This window comes from Melanerpes formicivorus, unplaced genomic scaffold (genome assembly GCF_026170545.1).
Source record: "Melanerpes formicivorus ecotype bairdi unplaced genomic scaffold, bMelFor1.0.p_v2 SCAF_2, whole genome shotgun sequence".
Lineage (NCBI taxonomy): Eukaryota > Metazoa > Chordata > Aves > Piciformes > Picidae > Melanerpes > Melanerpes formicivorus.
Window position 1 is genome coordinate 32,690,610 of NW_027142354.1, and position 16,652 is coordinate 32,707,261.

The window sequence follows — 16,652 nt, forward strand, 5'->3', positions numbered from 1 at the left end:
ATAAAGCTAAATGGAAGAAGAAAGGTTTGTATTTTTCACAGCAGGAAGACTTGAAATCACTTAAATGACTATTCAAACACTAAAAATGCAAAATCCAGAAAATACTCCAGAACCATATACCAATAAAAAACTGCACCCAAGCCTGGGAATCCTAAAAACACCCTAAAAATGAACTAGCTCTGTGAAAGGCTGATCAATCTTAATTGAAGCCTCTACGTTTGCCTTTGTAATCTTCCTTCCCATCCTCCAATTAAAAACATTAAAATAACAATCTTACTTATAAAGAAAATTTATTCAAGAACTCAGCAGCAAGATTTTAGCTGCTCTGGCTTGGTAAGTAACTGTTAAGCCAATCAGATCGTGATTTCTGTGTGCATAGTAGAACACTCCAACAAAGAAACTCTGTGCAAGGTTATCCTGAAGGGTCAAACCCTAAAACATGCCCTAACCCAGACAATGGGTTAAGCACTTGTGAGTGTGCAAACCTGGACACTTCCTGGGGTCCAGATGGTCCAGGCAAATGTGCAGCACATGTAATTAACCTTGTAGCACACCTGTGAACTGTGTGTGTCCCTGGCCATATTTGGATATGCCCCATCCTATAGGTTCAATTATCAGTTTTGTCTGTTACCAAAGGGCATTAACTGTCTTGGGACAGTATTTAAACCAGCCAAGATGTCAGGCAACTTGCCTTATTCTCATCCAGCAAGCAACAAGAGCCACATGCTGCCAGAGTAGCAGCTGAAGGCCTTGCCCTAGCAGATGAACTACACCTAGGCCTTGTTCTTACCATAAAAAAAGACAAGAGCCAAATGCTGCCAGAGTAGCAGCTGAAGAGACTGTCCTAATAGGCAACAACTATGCCCAGATCTTGCATCTGGATCAAGGCAGAAAGGAAATAGTTCCAAGAACTGAGTCTCAGAAGAGCCACAGAAAGGCTATAACCCAGTGATAGAGCACGCAAAAGCGAGAGGTCCCCTAGTCCTCCCTGAGCCAAGGGAAAGCTCCAGACTGTGAACTGGGTACAGGAGGAGAGAGGCTCCTAGCCCTCTCTGAGCCAAGAATTGCTCAAATTGTAGTCATGGCATCTGGGAAGGTATCGGACAGAGGAGCAAGTCATGAGTACCTGGCTAATCTGCTACAGAATCCTCTTGTGGGAAACAACAGATCACAGAACCTTTATTTCCAATTTGAATTGCTGCATTGGAAATTCTGAGATCTGTGCTTAAATCATTTAACTGTCTTCATATGTGAAATGTAGCACTCACAACTGAATACCAGAATCTGTAAGTATACTTTGTAAATAAGGTACAGCAGTGTCTGAAGATACCACTGCCCAAGATAATAAACAGTAAAATATATAGAAATATCTATTTTGTTACATAGGTCAGTGCAGCAGCTACATCTAAATCAATAACTTCCTTTAAGAGCTCTGATGAAGCATAGGACTTGATAGGAAATTTCATTTTCAGGTAATGAATATCTACAAAAGAGACATCCACTTATCTCTAGCAGTGCTTTTTTCCCAGCTTTTTTGGGTTATTTTTCTTCTTTTGGTCTTCAAAGTATTTTAAAATACACCTAACTCACTAAACCTAGAGAACCTACTGAGGCCACCAGCAGTGTCCACATCCTTAAAGAAGGGTCCATGTTCCAAGTATCTTACAAGTAGAACTGGGACCTTGACTGCCAACCAGAAACATTTGAAGCTGGTGTTTTATTTTAAAAGAAAACCCAAACAATCCCCAGAAAAACAAAACCACACCAAAAATATCCCTGGGACCCAATATAGTGATTGAATATTCTAGGCTTTATAATTGCTCCTTACTTTGTACTTAACTCTTTTAAAAGAGCACTGTTGTTGAGAGTTACTCTTACACACTTCCATGTGAACTTTGTTATTAGCAACAATGATAATAGCTTTTCCATTCAAACAGAAAAAACCTTCCACAGCGCTTCATGATAAACTGATTGGTTCTAAGTTATGCTTATGCATAATTTCTGACTTACATTTTTCAGGCGGCGTTATTGTAATAGTCTGAGCTGTAAATTCTTCATCAAAATACCTGGTGTCTGTCTCAGATGTAACTTGAGGTTTAAAAGGAGGTACAAGCTGAAAGGGAACAAAAAGACCAAGATGAAATTACTATACCTTACATCAGCCAAATTACTACCAGGAAAACAGGTAAGTTCTTTTTACTGCACTCCAGATCAAACTAGTAGGTCTGTGAAGACATGGCTGTGAGTAGCTAGCCTCTAGTAAGAGACAGAAGCCCCTAGAGTCAATCCCAAAAATACTAGTTCAGAATCTAGATAATATCACAGCACAACAACATTCCCAGTATCATCCGCTCTGGCAGGACCCCACCTGGAGTACTGCGTCCACTTCTGGAGCCCCTATTACAGGAAGGATCTGGATGTGCTGGAACATGCCCAGAGAAGGGCCATGAGGATGACTGGAGGGCTAGAGCACCTCTCCTGTGTATCAGTTTCTGTATAATAGGTTACATTATGGCTCACTGATGTCATCAGAACTTGCTCATATTATCTCTCTCCTCAATTCCAGACCACCAACACCAAACAACTAATTTGTTCTTTTACCCATTGCAAAGGGAGCAAGGCTGCTGTTAAATCCCCTCCCCTCACCAAGTTCAATGCACCAGACACCATTTACAATACACGGTGTACATTGTTGTGGCCACCACTGCACATCCACAGCTTTCAGCAACTGAAGTAAACATTAGATAAATTTTTAAAAAAATACAAGCTTAAGAAAAATTTTCCCTTTTCTCATGTCATGGACAAGAAACAATGACTTTCCAGTGGAGCAAAAGACATGTCCAGTAGAACAAACCACTCTTGCTTTTAAGTAAACCAGAGATCTTTCATGCTACAACTGCTCTGTGAAGAGAAGGACAAAACACTCACTGCAGTCTTTAAGAACTGTGATTTAGATCAAAATTGTTAATGAAACACAAGAGAAAGGTCAGGGTATGATCATAATATATAGCAATGTATGGATGAGCAACTGGACAGGAAAACAATAATGCATTTGCTGACAACTTTCTTCCACGAAAGCTTACTGGCTGACTGCTCGTTTACTCGGGCTTTTGGTTTGGTTTCCCTTTTTTATTAAATGAACGTGGCTAACTACAACTTTAGGTCATCTCCTTATTCTCTTCATCCACATGAAATAGTAATGGTTATGGAAACCTTTTTGGAAGAGAAGCAGAGATCTAAATGGCTCTTAAGGAACAAATAATTACAATAATAATTTGAATCGGGTACAGAAAGCACCATTAAAATAAAATTCTTTGATCAGAGATGATGGGAGGCAGTTGGTGCTCCAATTCGATGCTCAGTAGCTAGACTTAATAGAAAACTGTTTATTGATAATATGCAGTAAGTCAGCTGATGAAACTTCAAGGCAGAAGCTCAGCTGTCTGGGGAAGTGAAACAAGTAAAACACATGGAACCCCAGGCCGTAAGTAGAAAGGAGGAACTCAATGAAAGCTTATGTCACTGGTGTTGTAGGATTCATCTGTCTCCCAGCAGTGCCTTTCATATCCTGGACATGGAATCACAGAATTATTTTGGTTTGAAAACACCTTTAAGATCATTGAATCCAACCATTACCTAACTCTGCCAGGTTGGAAAAGACCTCAGAGATCAAGTCCAACCTATTACCTAATACCTAACACCTCCTGACAACCAAACCATGGCTTCAAGTGCCACATCCAATCCCCTCCCGAACACCTCCAGGGATGGTGACCCCACCACCCCCCTGGGCAGCACACTCCAATGGCCAACCACTCTCTCTGGGAAGAACCCTCTCCTCACCCCAAGCCCAAACCTCCCTGGTGCAGCTCGAGACTGTGTCCTCCAGCTCCGGTGCTGGTTGCCTGGGAGAAGAGACCATCCTCCACCCAGCTACAACCTCCTCTCAGGTAGCTGTAGAGAGCAATAAGGTCTCCCCTGAGCCTCCTTTTTTCTGGGCTAAACAACCCCAGCTCCCTCAGCCTCTCCTCACAGGGCTTGTGCTGGAGACCTCTCACCAGCCTCATTGCCCTTCTGTCAGCCATCTGGACATGCAAAGCCCGTGTCAAGAGAAGAAGGAAGAGAGGAAAACACCTGACCCAAACTGACAAGGTGTCACTTTGAAAGGATATCCATCTGGGCAAATCATGGTCTGGATATCGAAGATTTCAGCAGTGGCATAGTCAGGCCCTCCCCAGGGAGGACTGAGGAACACAACATCTGCCTGCAGGTCAGCAGCCAGTACCATGAAGTCTCCACACACAAACTCTATCTGGTCTGCCACGCCGTACACCTCTGCGTTGTTGCGTGCCAGGCTGAGCTTCTCGGGATCGATGTCAATGGCGATCACTCTTTTGGAGGTCAAGGCAACCTGAATGGCATTTCCTCCAACCCCACAGAATGCATCCACTATGACATCGCAGTTGAATGAGCAACTGACACGGACAGCAATGTGCTCAGCTATCTTCTCAGGAGTTACAGAAAACCAACCCTCTCTGTCTAGTTTAATTCCCTCATCGAAGCAGGAGAACAGTCGGTAGCATTGTGCCCAGTACTTGGCTAGCTCTGGATCAGCAGCAATCTCAGCAGGGATAGCTCCCAGCCCATTTTTTTTCTTTCTTCTCCTCCTCTTCTCTTTCTTCTTTGCAGGAATTTTTTCATCTTGGCTGATGTCCATGTCCCTTAGCACCACATCTCTGCCTCTTTTAAACACCTCAAGGGATGGTGATTCAGCTGCCTTTCTAGGAAGCATATGCCAGTGTTTGATAACCCTTTCAGTGAAGAAATTTCTATTAATATCCAATCTAAGCTTTCCCTGGCACAACTTGAGACCATGTACTTTCATCCTATCATTTGTTACTATGGAGAAGAGACTGACACCCACCTCACTACATCCTCCTTTCAGGTCGTTGCAGAGAGCAATTAAGTCTCCCCTCAGCCTCCTTTTCTCCTGACTAAATAACCCTAGCTCCCTCAGCCACTCCTCATGAAACCTGTTCTCCAACCCTTTCACCAGCTTTGCGACTCTTCTCTGGAACCAGTCCAGCACATCAATGTGCTCCTTGTACTAGGACTCCAAAACTGAACTCAGTACTCAAGGTGTAGCCCTGTAAGTGCTGATCACAGGGGGACAATCACTTCCTTGGTCCCACTGTTCCCAATATAGGCCAGGATGCTATTGACCTTCTTGACATCTGTCTGACACTGCTGACTCATATTCAGCCAGCTGTCAATTAACATCTCTGCATCTTTTTCTGCCAGCTTTCCAGCCACTATTCTCCAAGTCTGTGGCACTGCATGGGGTAGTTGTGACCTAAGTACAGGATCCAATACTTGGCCTTGTTGAATGTCATATAATTGACCCCAGCCCACCAATCCAACCTGTCCAGGTCCCGCTGTAGAGCCTTCCTGCTCTACAGCAGATCAGTACTCCATCCCAACTTAATGTCATCTACAGATTTACTGAGAGTGCACTCTATTTCCTCATTCAGATCTTTATTAAAGATCAATACCAATACTGAGCCCAGAGAACATCACTTGTGATGACCCATCAACTGCATTTAACTCCATTCACCACCACCCTTCATGCCTGTCCATGCAGCCAGAAAGAAGTGTTCACCCAACAAAGCCACAAATAGTTACTCCAGGAAGACACTGTGGGAGACAGTGTCAACTACATCACTAAAGTCTAGATAAAGCAATATCCACAGACTTTCCTTCTTCCACTAAGTGGGTCATCTTGTCACAGAAGATCAGGTTCATCAAGCAGGATCTGCCCTTCATCAAGCTGACTGAGCTTCACCACCTGGTTGCACTGCACGTGCTGCATAATGGCACTGAGGATGATCTGCTTCATGATCCTCCCTGGCACTGAACTCTGACTGACAGTTCCCTGGATCCTCCTTACAGCCCTTCTTGTACAGGGAACTCACATTCAACAACCTCCAGCCAACTGAGACCTACCTAGTTAGCCAGGACTGCTGATAAGTGATGGGAAATGGCATTGTGAGCACTTCCAACAGTTCTCTCAGTCCCCTTGGGTGTATGCAATCCAGCCCCACAGACTTACATATGCTTAAAGTGGTGCAGCAGGTCACTAACCATCTCCTCTTGGTCTACAGGGGCTTCATTGTGCTCCCCATTCTTATCTTCCAGCTCAGGAGGCTGGGTATCCAATGGAGAATTGGTCTTACTATTAAAGACTGAGGCAAAAAAGGTACTGAGTACCTCAGCCTTTTCCTCATCCTTGACCACTGTATTCCCCCTTGCATCCAGTAAAGGACAGAGATTCTGTTTAGTCCTCATTTTGTTGCTAATACATTGTAAAAAATATTTCTTGCTGTCTTTAACAGCTGAAGCCAGACTGATTTCTTGTTGGGCTTTGGCCCTTCTAATTTTCTCCTTGCACAGCTTCACAACAACTTCATAGGTGGCCTGCCCCATATTCCAATGACCATAAACTCCTTTTTTCCCCTTAGCTGCAAGTAAATGTCTCTATTCATGCTGGCCAGCCCTGTTCCTTGCACTTGCTTTTCAGCATGTGAGGACGGCCAGTACATTACAAGCAGTGCAACGTAATTACAGTGTAGTGCAATTACAAGCAGCAATTGCACATGAAAAGCAGTCAGAAACTTCAGTGACTGCAAAAACAAATCCTGCAACCATGACACTCTCCTCAAGAGCTTATGCTGACATCTATACAAGATATGCTCACACACAGACCAGCCATCACCTGCAGCCTGTGGAAAAGAGGAAACAGTGACTGAAATTAAGATGCACAGATACAGCTCAACAGAAAGCAGCAAGAATGACTTAATTATTGCCATATACTTTGCCTCCTTCCCTCACAGCATCATTTCCACCATCACAGCTATGAGGACAGCCAGAACTGGGGATCACTCCCTTTTGTCTCCACTACCCCACCAACACCAAACCAACTGTGAATGAAATCTTGTGGATATCCCACTTCAGACTTATGATCCGCCACAAAAGGCACACTTCCTCCTCCCTCAAATAAATTCTTTCTCTGACCTTCATATAATTGTTGGGATACTTGCAAGTTATGGTTCCAGTTCCAATGGGAAAAAAACCTCCAAAATAATTCTTGCCAAGAAATAAGGAACCTGTACAGAGCTCATGCATCACCTCCAGAAGAAAATAAGAGAAATGCAGTAAAAAATCCTTTCCTAGCAACTTTTCAGACAAAGCAGAAGCACAGAGTATGGTATGAATGATGCATGCAAGTGTACACAGAGGGGCCTGGTACTTCAGCACCATGTTCAGAAGACTGGGGACAGAACCATTCAAGGTAAGATTGTGTAAGCTGTTACACCAGTACATCAGACTGTCTACAGTAACTTGGCAATCATCTTTCTGGAGAGGTGCCACCTTTGTTCATTTATTACCAGATTTTATTTAAAAACATAAAGTAAAATCTCCACAAATTTCAGCTGTAATGAAGCAGACAAGTAAGGTGCAACTGCTGCAGAGATAAACACATCAATTGACAAGAGCCTGAAAAAGAGCTCAGAAATTTATCTATACATCCCAAGGGAGACTGAATGACAACAAAACACTCAACACAAACTACAGCTCTGATGTTTACAATACTAAGATGCCACTCTACAGTCAGCAGCATTTCACATTTGGTGCCCCAAGGTAATGGTATCAAGCTGCTATTGCCAGATTTTCCCCACTTCTGACCTGAGAAATCAGAAAATCCAAGAGTAATGTGAGCACTGCAAGGCACAACCCAGTAACCTGTGTCCAAAAGGACTAAGATGAGCTTTTGTTAAGCACAGTCCCTCTCAGTCTGTGAGAGAATCACACTGCTCTGTCTCAAGTGCCATAGGACAACATTCCTCCTCTAGGCATCCAGGCAAATTCAGGCAGAACACACACAAACCGGAAAGAAGCCTGCACCTCCAGCACCTGACAATCTATTCTAAGGACCAGAAATCCAGATTTTCTGCATTTATGCATGACACACACATATGCACAGATATGTATGTGTGTGTACACAAATAAAGAAACTGAAGTCAAATGTCTGTGTGGATTAAGTGACTATATGAGAGTTGATGTTGGAGACAAAAATCCAATTTCACGCTTATTTATCAAGCCGAATCTGCCCTGGCCATTTCCAAAGCTTGATGTTGAAAATGACAGCAGAAGCAATATCAAATTCTTAGTGTCTTTATTATCTCCAGTGAATGGCATTTCCATTTGGCATCTATCAAGAACAGTGTGTGAGAAACACTATGTTTTTTCCACAGTTCAAAACCTGGGAAACTTGACACCCATCTCTCAGGGAAGGGAAAGGCCAGGTACAGTACCTGACTGTTATAGCCACACAGAGATGAACAGACAGGCTCTGTTCTACATCTTGAGCTTTCTCACACTTAATGAACAGCTACACAAATACCTCACTATGAGAGAAAATAGCTAACATGTGCTCAAAGATAATCTGACAGGAATCATTTATCTTGGTGTTGTATAGGAAGTGGCTGAAGCTACTTCAAAGTAGTAGTGAAGCACTCAATCTGCCAAATGAAAAATACGATGTTCAAGAACATCAAACTGATCTGCCTTCTCCTTTTAAGGGAATTTTACTTCCAATGAACTCAAAATTAGTAGTACCATAAGAGTCTTATCCACCAACAAAATGCAGCTGCATAGTGCTCTGAAGAGCTCTACACTACCTCTACTGAATCATTCTCTCAAATATACAAAGTAACTAGATTACAGTATCAAAACTCCCAAACACATTAATTCTTTATGTACCATATAAATACTAGCATAAGCACTGCTGTTCAATTTCAGATTTCACTCATAAGGAATAACTACTTGAATCTTACTTATGATTCAACATCAGTATAACATTCCAAGTTGTGCAATTAAAACAAAATTCATTGCCACATCCCAACATACATGCCTCTTCCTTGTTAATAATTAACATGTATGAGATAAATTCTGCTTTCCTCACAGCTCATGTATTTTTAAAATTTATTATAAAAATAACTGCAAATTGGATATTACAATAATGCTTCATATCATTATTATATACTGTATTTCATATCATTATTATATACTGTATTTCAATAATTTCCATCTAATTTATTATTCAAGCCTGAAGGTCTCTTCCAACCTGGTTTATTCTATTCTATTCTATTCTATTCTATTCTATTCTATTCTATTCTATTCTATTCTATTCTATTCCATTCTATTCCTATTTCTATTGCTATTTCTATTCTATTCTATAGCAAAAATGATGTCAAATGTTACAGCTCTTTCTGATTCAGAAAGTTAATTAAGTATTGGTAATTAGGTGTTCATGATTTGATGTCCAGAAATCAAACTTTCATCTACTTTAAAACTTTCCTGAAGAGACAAAACTGCAAAGGTGTTCAAGAGTCTGACAGAAGAGACAGATCAGCCAAAGCAGAACGGTGAAAACAGTAATTCCATTGTGGGAAGAGTATGGGGTCACATCACTGAAATACACGTTTCATCACAATTGTGCTCAGACGAAGTGCTGAAAGCATCTCACAATTCACAGATTTCTCATCTCAGAAAAAAGAGATTTGTATTAACAAGCTCACTAACTTAGTAAATTATCTTCCAAGTATATAGTCTATTTTCCACATAAACCAAAATTCATCTTACAAAATGCCACAACAAAACATTTTAAAAGGACACTTGCAAAACTTAAAATGTTATATTTTCCCTCATGTTCCCATGTTCCCTCATTTATCCATCTTTCAACCTCCCATCAAAACAAATACTTGGTGACCCTGAAAGTCATGTAGAGATGCTTGCAATATAAAACCATAGGTAAGGCTTTTAACATTAGATCATCAAATTTATTTGCGAGTATTAGGAAGGGATTAGGCACAAGTGGCAGGAATGGTTAAAGCTGGGGTGTTGGATTTTGCTGCAGGCACAGCACTTGTGAAAGCATCTATCTCTGTATGGAGGAAGTGACTTTTAGCATGAAGTCTGACAACTGCAAGAAGCTGTTTATTGCCCTTCAGCTGTGCCCACCTTTACTTAAGACACAGCAACAGCAAATGATGAAATCCCATGACTGAAGCCCTGGATCCAGGCCTGGCAAAATCTGCAGTATAGGTATAACGTTTGAGTACTTTTGTGTATCAGATTTTAAGGGAAAAGACAGGAGGGGAATAGGAACATACCAACATCAAGATTTAGGCTGTTGCTATTTGAGTTGTACTATTTCTGTACAATTACCAGCAATGCAACAAAGCCTGTAGAAATGACCCTCATTACTCGCGTTTGTGTTGTTGCCATGTGAAGTAGTGAACAATCAGAAAACTGCTATCCAGTCTGATCTTTTCATTGTGTTTCCAGTGATAATTTGAACTATATGGGTGGACATAGAAGTTGATTACCACCCCTTCCACCTGCTGCCCAAATTAACAGGGAGGAAAACATACATAAGGGTGTCAGATTCTTAAACTTAAATGTTGATGTAGTCTTGGGAATTACATTTTCCCTCTGCCCATTGTACCAGCACTGCATGGCTTGGAAAACAGTTTGTTCATGGGCAAACCCCCTGCTGAAGCCTGCTTTCCTGTGGATTTGTGTTGTGTGTCTTTCCACTACTGAAATTGCAGCTCTTCCTCCTCCCCCTCCGTAGGACCACCACGATCAGTGTCCTAGCAGGATCTGTGGGATATTTCCAGCTGCTGGTTGTGCTGAGGCTGCTGGGCAGCAGGCTGCCTGCTTCTGGGCCAAGCAGGGGGAATGAACCAGTCCTGATGTGGACGATTACTGAGTAGCTTGAAGCTCAATGCTAGTTACCATCTTTCTCTCAGTTGAAACTCTCATTTGGATGGAGAAGGACAGGGATGTCTCTAATCTACTCAGTAAACTAGATTAAGTAATTCCATGGGAAGTCTCTATGCACCTAGTTTTCTTTCTCCATCATAGTGTGTTTGTCCAGCCACTCAAAATTTACTGGGGAAGGACATACAGACAGCTTGCAAAATCTCATCAGCTCCTGCTCCCTTTGGTGTCTAAGGTAATATCAGGGAAAGGATAGGAAGTTATTGTTGGGAAAGGAAAATCGGTATTTTAAAGGACTTACAAATTTTTAATTAAAATACTGGTTTTGTTGATCTAATGTTGGAAGCCTTACCTAAGGTAGTTAGTGCTCCCTAATTTGCTTCAAGAACAATCAGAGGTACTCTCAGAAATGGGAGATAAATATATCTCTGTCTCAATTTCTGTATAGCTTCTTTATTCTTTCACCCATATTACATGCAAGAGGAAACCCAGGCTTCACCAAAAGGTCTGGATCTCCTTTGCCAAGAGGCTAGCTGAGCGCTGCAAGCTGCAGTTCTGAAGACATACCAAAATTCCTACCTGTAATTTGTTTGGTCAAAGACCCTAGACAGAACATCCAACAACTTAAGAATATTTCTGCAAGCCAAATGAAAATATGCTAAAACAATTCTTAAATGAGTAACAGACATTTCAAAAAGCTTCCTGTAATACATAACAAAGATATATATGCCAAATATGTAACAAATATTTTATTGAGAAGTATGTAGGCTTTTGAAGTCTTCAGGGTTTGCCAAACTATTCAATTTCTCACGCTTAGGCACAGAGATAAAAACTCATCAGGGCTGAGATGATCACAGGAAGAACCTGGCACAAGCTACTCTCTTTCATATGCCCTCACGGGTTTTCTGCCAAAAATAAATACATCTGATCACAAATGCTAACTACTATACATTTTTCATTTAAAGGCAACGAGCTTCTCTGCTCCACTGTGCCATACAGTATTTTATTATTATTGTGTAGTACCGAATTAGTTTAAAAAGTCAGCAGTATCAGAGAGCTAATAATTCCATTTGACCATTTGGATCCATTTGATCTGACAAAGCTACTGTTTTTTTGCATTAAATAATCTAAGTTTACAGATATGTAATTCTGTCTCCGATACGACCAATAAAGCAATAGTCTAGTAAGCAAAGAGATGTACTTAATCTGTAGTAACAAGGACAAAAGTAGTGGCCCAGGAGAAGAGCACACATGTACAAAACCATCTTCCAGCAACTACTTGGAATATACATGATTTTTTGGTTTCCATTACTCTCAATGTGAACTTTCATTCTTTCATTGCTAACAGAAACACATTCCTGAAATGCAGCCAGAAAATTACAGTTTCATGGTAGGTAAACCTCAGGCAAGAATACTGTGAAGTATTTCTACTATGCAAATGATTATATCAACTATGAATTTCATCAAGTGACTCTACTACTGAAGATTATACTACTAATAATAAACAGCAACAAAAGTAAACATAGAATAAATGTATTTGAAAATCATATTCTTCCTGAGTTATTTTAGATTACCAAAGCCTCAAAAATTCTAATAAACATAGTGAATGTTCATTAACCTTATTATTATGTTTGAAGTTTATGTCTCAGAGCACAGTCTTACACTCTGCATACTTCAGAACTGGTAAGACTATGTGTTCAGAAGGAACAACTGGGTATTTTAACCAACCAGACAAATGGTTTTATCATAGGAACAAACCTACTTTTTTAATTGAACAGAAAACGATGCTGTCAGAAGTAACCCCCATGAGTTATTTTTCCGTAAAGAGCACACTGTGTGTCGGTACTGCACAAAAGCAATTCCTGTGATCCTTGAAGTTCAGCTGAAGAAATTAAATTAATTTTTCTGCTGGCAAATTTAGTTTCTCAAAGCAAGAGTGGACAGACTAATCACTGAATGACTACAATTTCACCAGTTATAATGCTCCAATAAACCATATCCACCTCCATGAGCACAAAAGCAAAAGTACCTGCATTTATATCTTTATGTATTTAAATATATTTATATGAATTTATATAATTTTATATAATGTTATACATACACATTTACATGTACTTACAAAATGCTTTCTTTTATTTTCATACCTCAGAATAAGATCTTGATTGAAAGACATTTGTCATGTTGATTTGCAAGGACTCAAAAGTATGTACTTAAAAATTAAGAATATCTTGTATTTTCTTAACTAAATATGATGCTGAACACAGCGTAGAACTGAAGCCTCTATTTCTAATATAAAATAATTAAGACATCTTTTTTCAATAGAGCAAGAGTAAAGTAACAGCTTTTCCTTTCTCACCCACTCCTAACACTCTGCAATCAGACAGGGAAGGGAAAGGAAAGGAAAGGAAGGGGAGGGGAGGGGAGGGGAGGGGAGGGGAGGGGAGGGGAGGGGAGGGGAGGGGAGGGGAGGGGAGGGGAGGGGAGGGGAGGGGAGGGGAGGGAAGGGAAGGGAAGGGAAGGGAAGGGAAGGGAAGGGAAGGGAAGGGAAGGGAAGGGAAGGGAAGGGAAGGGAAGGGAAGGGAAGGGAAGGGAAGGGAAGGGAAGGGAAGGGAAGGGAAGGGAAGGGAAGGGAAGGGAAGGGAAGGGAAGGGAAGGGAAGGGAAGGGAAGGGAAGGGAAGGGAAGGGAAGGGAAGGGAAGGGAAGGGAAGGGAAGGGAAGGGAAGGGAAGGGAAGGGAAGGGAAGGGAAGGGAAGGGAAGGGAAGGGAAGGGAAGGGAAGGGAAGGGAAGGGAAGGGAAGGGAAGGGAAGGGAAGGGAAGGGAAGGGAAGGGAAGGGAAGGGAAGGGAAGGGAAGGGAAGGGAAGGGAAGGGAAGGGAAGGGAAGGGAAGGGAAGGGAAGGGAAGGGAAGGGAAGGGAAGGGAAGGGAAGGGAAGGGAAGGGAAGGGAAGGGAAGGGAAGGGAAGGGAAGGGAAGGGAAGGGAAGGGAAGGGAAGGGAAGGGAAGGGAAGGGAAGACGAGATGAGATGAGACGAGACGAGACGAGACGAGGTTGGAAAAGACCTTTGAGATCATTGAGTCCAATCTATCATCCAACACTATCTAATCAATTAAACCATGGCACCAAGCACTCCAACAAGTCTCTTCCTAAACACCTCCAGTGATGGTGACTCCACCACCTCCCTGGGCAGCGCATTCCAATGGCCAAAAACTCTTTCTATGAAGAACTTCTTCCTAACATCCGGCCTAAACCTCCCCTGGTGCAGCTTGAGACTTGTGTCCTCTTGTTCTGGTGCTGGTTGCCTGGGAGAAGAAACCAACCCCCAACTGGCTACAACCTCCCTTCAGGTAGCTGTATACAGCAATAAGGTCTCCCCTAAGCCTCCTCTTCTCCAGGCTAAGCAGCCTCAGCTCCCTCAGCCTCTTCTCATAGGGCTTTTGCTCCAAACCCATCACCAACTTTGTTGCTCTTCTCTGGATACGTTCCAGCAAGTCAACCTCCTTCCTAAACTGAGGGGCCCAGAACTGGACACAGTACTCGAGGTGTGGCCTAACCAGTGCAGTGTACAGGGGCAGAATGACCTCCCTGCTCCTGCTGGCCACACTGCTCCTGATACAGGCCACCTGGACACACTGCAGGCTCATGTTCAGCCTACTATCAACCAGCACCCCCAGGTCCCTTTCCGCCTGGCTGCTCTCCAGCCACTCTGACCCTAGCCTGTAGCACTGCATGGGGTTGTTGTGGCCAATGTGCAATACCCGGCACTTGGATGTGTTAAATCTCATGCCGTTGGACTCTGCCCATCTGTCCAGCCTGTTGAGGTTCCTCTGCAGAGCTCTCCTACCCTCCAACATGTCAACACCTGCCCTCAACTTGGTGTCATCTGCAAACTTACTGATGATGGGACTCGATGCCCTCATCCAGATCATCAATAAAGATGTTAAAGAGCATGGGGCCCAGCACTGACCCCTGGGGCACACCACTAGTGACTGGCCGCCAGCTGGATGTGGCACCATTCACCACCACTCTCTGGGCTCGGCCATCCAGCCAGTTCCTGACCCAGTGCAGAGTGCTGCTGTCCAAGCCATGGGCTGACAGCTTGTCCAGCAGTTTGTTGTGGGGGATGGTGTCAAAGGCCTTGCTGAAGTCTAGGTAGACTACATCCACAGTCTTCCCCACATCCACCAGGCAGGTCACCTGATCATAGAAGGAGACCAGGTTGGTCAGGCAGGACCTGCCCTTTCTTTTGGTGATTTGGTTGGTTGGTTGTTGGGTTTTTTTTTCCAAACTTCATAAAGGTCCTCAATTTGTATTTTTCAATTTTATGCTCCAAGTGCTTCTCCACAATCTCCTTATACAACCAACCAGTGGTCGAGGTCATCCAACAACCTGAATAATATATTTGCTCTGATTACTTATTTTAGAGTTTCTTGAAAGCACATGATGCTGCCAGGGAAAAATCACACTTATATCAAGTAACTTCAGAGTACCATATTTTGTATCATCACATACAGGTTCTTATTTTGATTTTGGTATTTGTCAGAGAAGTACCACACCAACAACCACACATTTTTGAAATTCCAGTTCAACAACTGAAAAAGCAGTTTGTGTCATTGACTTTGTAGCATAAACATACTCTGCTCATTCAGATGTCTTCCATTTTCCTTCTATTTGAACAAAGCAAAAAAGGGGAGAAAAATCTACCTTCTGAAACCACGCAGCTCAAGTGGTGGATTAACAATGTAAGACAGATGAGAAGGAAGAAAAAAACCAAAACCCACCACATTATCAAAACAGAGGAGGGTTATAGCAACAAGTAAATTCTTAACACAACTACCAAGATAAAATCAGCTTCTGTGTATAAAACAACTCAAGTCAAATTGAAGTTTCACTACTGAGTAAGATACATCCATTTTCTAAAACCATCCCAAAAATATTGATCATTACAGAAACAGGACTGGATTTAGGAAAAAACTGTTCCAATTGAATTCTCAGTACTTGCTTTCTCCACAAGCTGTTTTGGCTCAGTGTTTTAACACTATTTTTTAACTTTCTTAGCTATTTCTTTAAAACTAAGCTTGAAAATGATTTCTACTTAAATAAAAACAATCATAAAGTATATTTTTGTCACGAGTCTCTTCCAATTATAAAAAGACAATTCAGCATAAACCTCCATTGCATTTTATCACACTGTCTTTAGTCATACAACGATTTTTCTCTTGAAGGAAAAGTTCTGGATATTTGCATAATAAAATACAAGTCTTTGCTGAGTTTAGGTTGGTGTGCAAAAATATTACTGAAAAAATGAAAAATTAAGTAAGCACACCTAGTTCAGAATAATTATTCATTATTAACACAGAAAGTTGCAAAGGAAAACATGACCCACTTCAGAGAGCTGCAGTCCTATAACTATCAGTTAAATCACCTTGCAGAAGCCAGATAATTGTGTCACATAAAGACATACCTTTTTATCATACACATCTTGCCAGTTTACTCCAGCAAAGAAACTATGACGCATGATTTCTTTTGCATCATCTGGGCCTCCACCAAGTCTAAAGAGAGTGGGAAAAATATGAAACAAGGGTTATTCTTGAAGGGAGATTAAATTATTGAAATGGTTGGTGTAGTGGTTTGAGCCTTAACTGAGAGTTAAAAGCTCAAATGGGGAAAAGGCTGAGAATCTCTTCCCCACTTCCCCCCCCCACCTCCTCCCTCCAAACAGGGAGAGGAGGGAAAAAAAAAGGTAAGGAGCAAATCCACTAATCAACAATCTGGAGTCAGCTTGGAAGTAGAGAGGCAAATAATTTTTTT

The 16,652-nt window shown here is 41.9% G+C and overlaps 1 protein-coding gene across 4 annotated transcripts in view; it reads right to left on the reverse strand.

Moving 5' to 3' along the window:
- The window catches only part of AKT3 (AKT serine/threonine kinase 3), a 154,146-nt gene that overhangs the window by 8,107 nt on the left and 129,387 nt on the right, over window positions 1-16,652 (reverse strand). For all 4 annotated transcript variants that reach the window (XM_068155504.1, XM_068155495.1, XM_068155515.1 and 1 more), the window contains 2 exons: window positions 16,306-16,393; window positions 2,011-2,113 (listed from right to left, as the gene is read on the reverse strand). In XM_068155504.1, coding sequence (XP_068011605.1) covers window positions 2,011-2,113; window positions 16,306-16,393 — 191 coding nt within the window. The remainder of the gene's footprint in view (window positions 1-2,010; window positions 2,114-16,305; window positions 16,394-16,652) is intronic.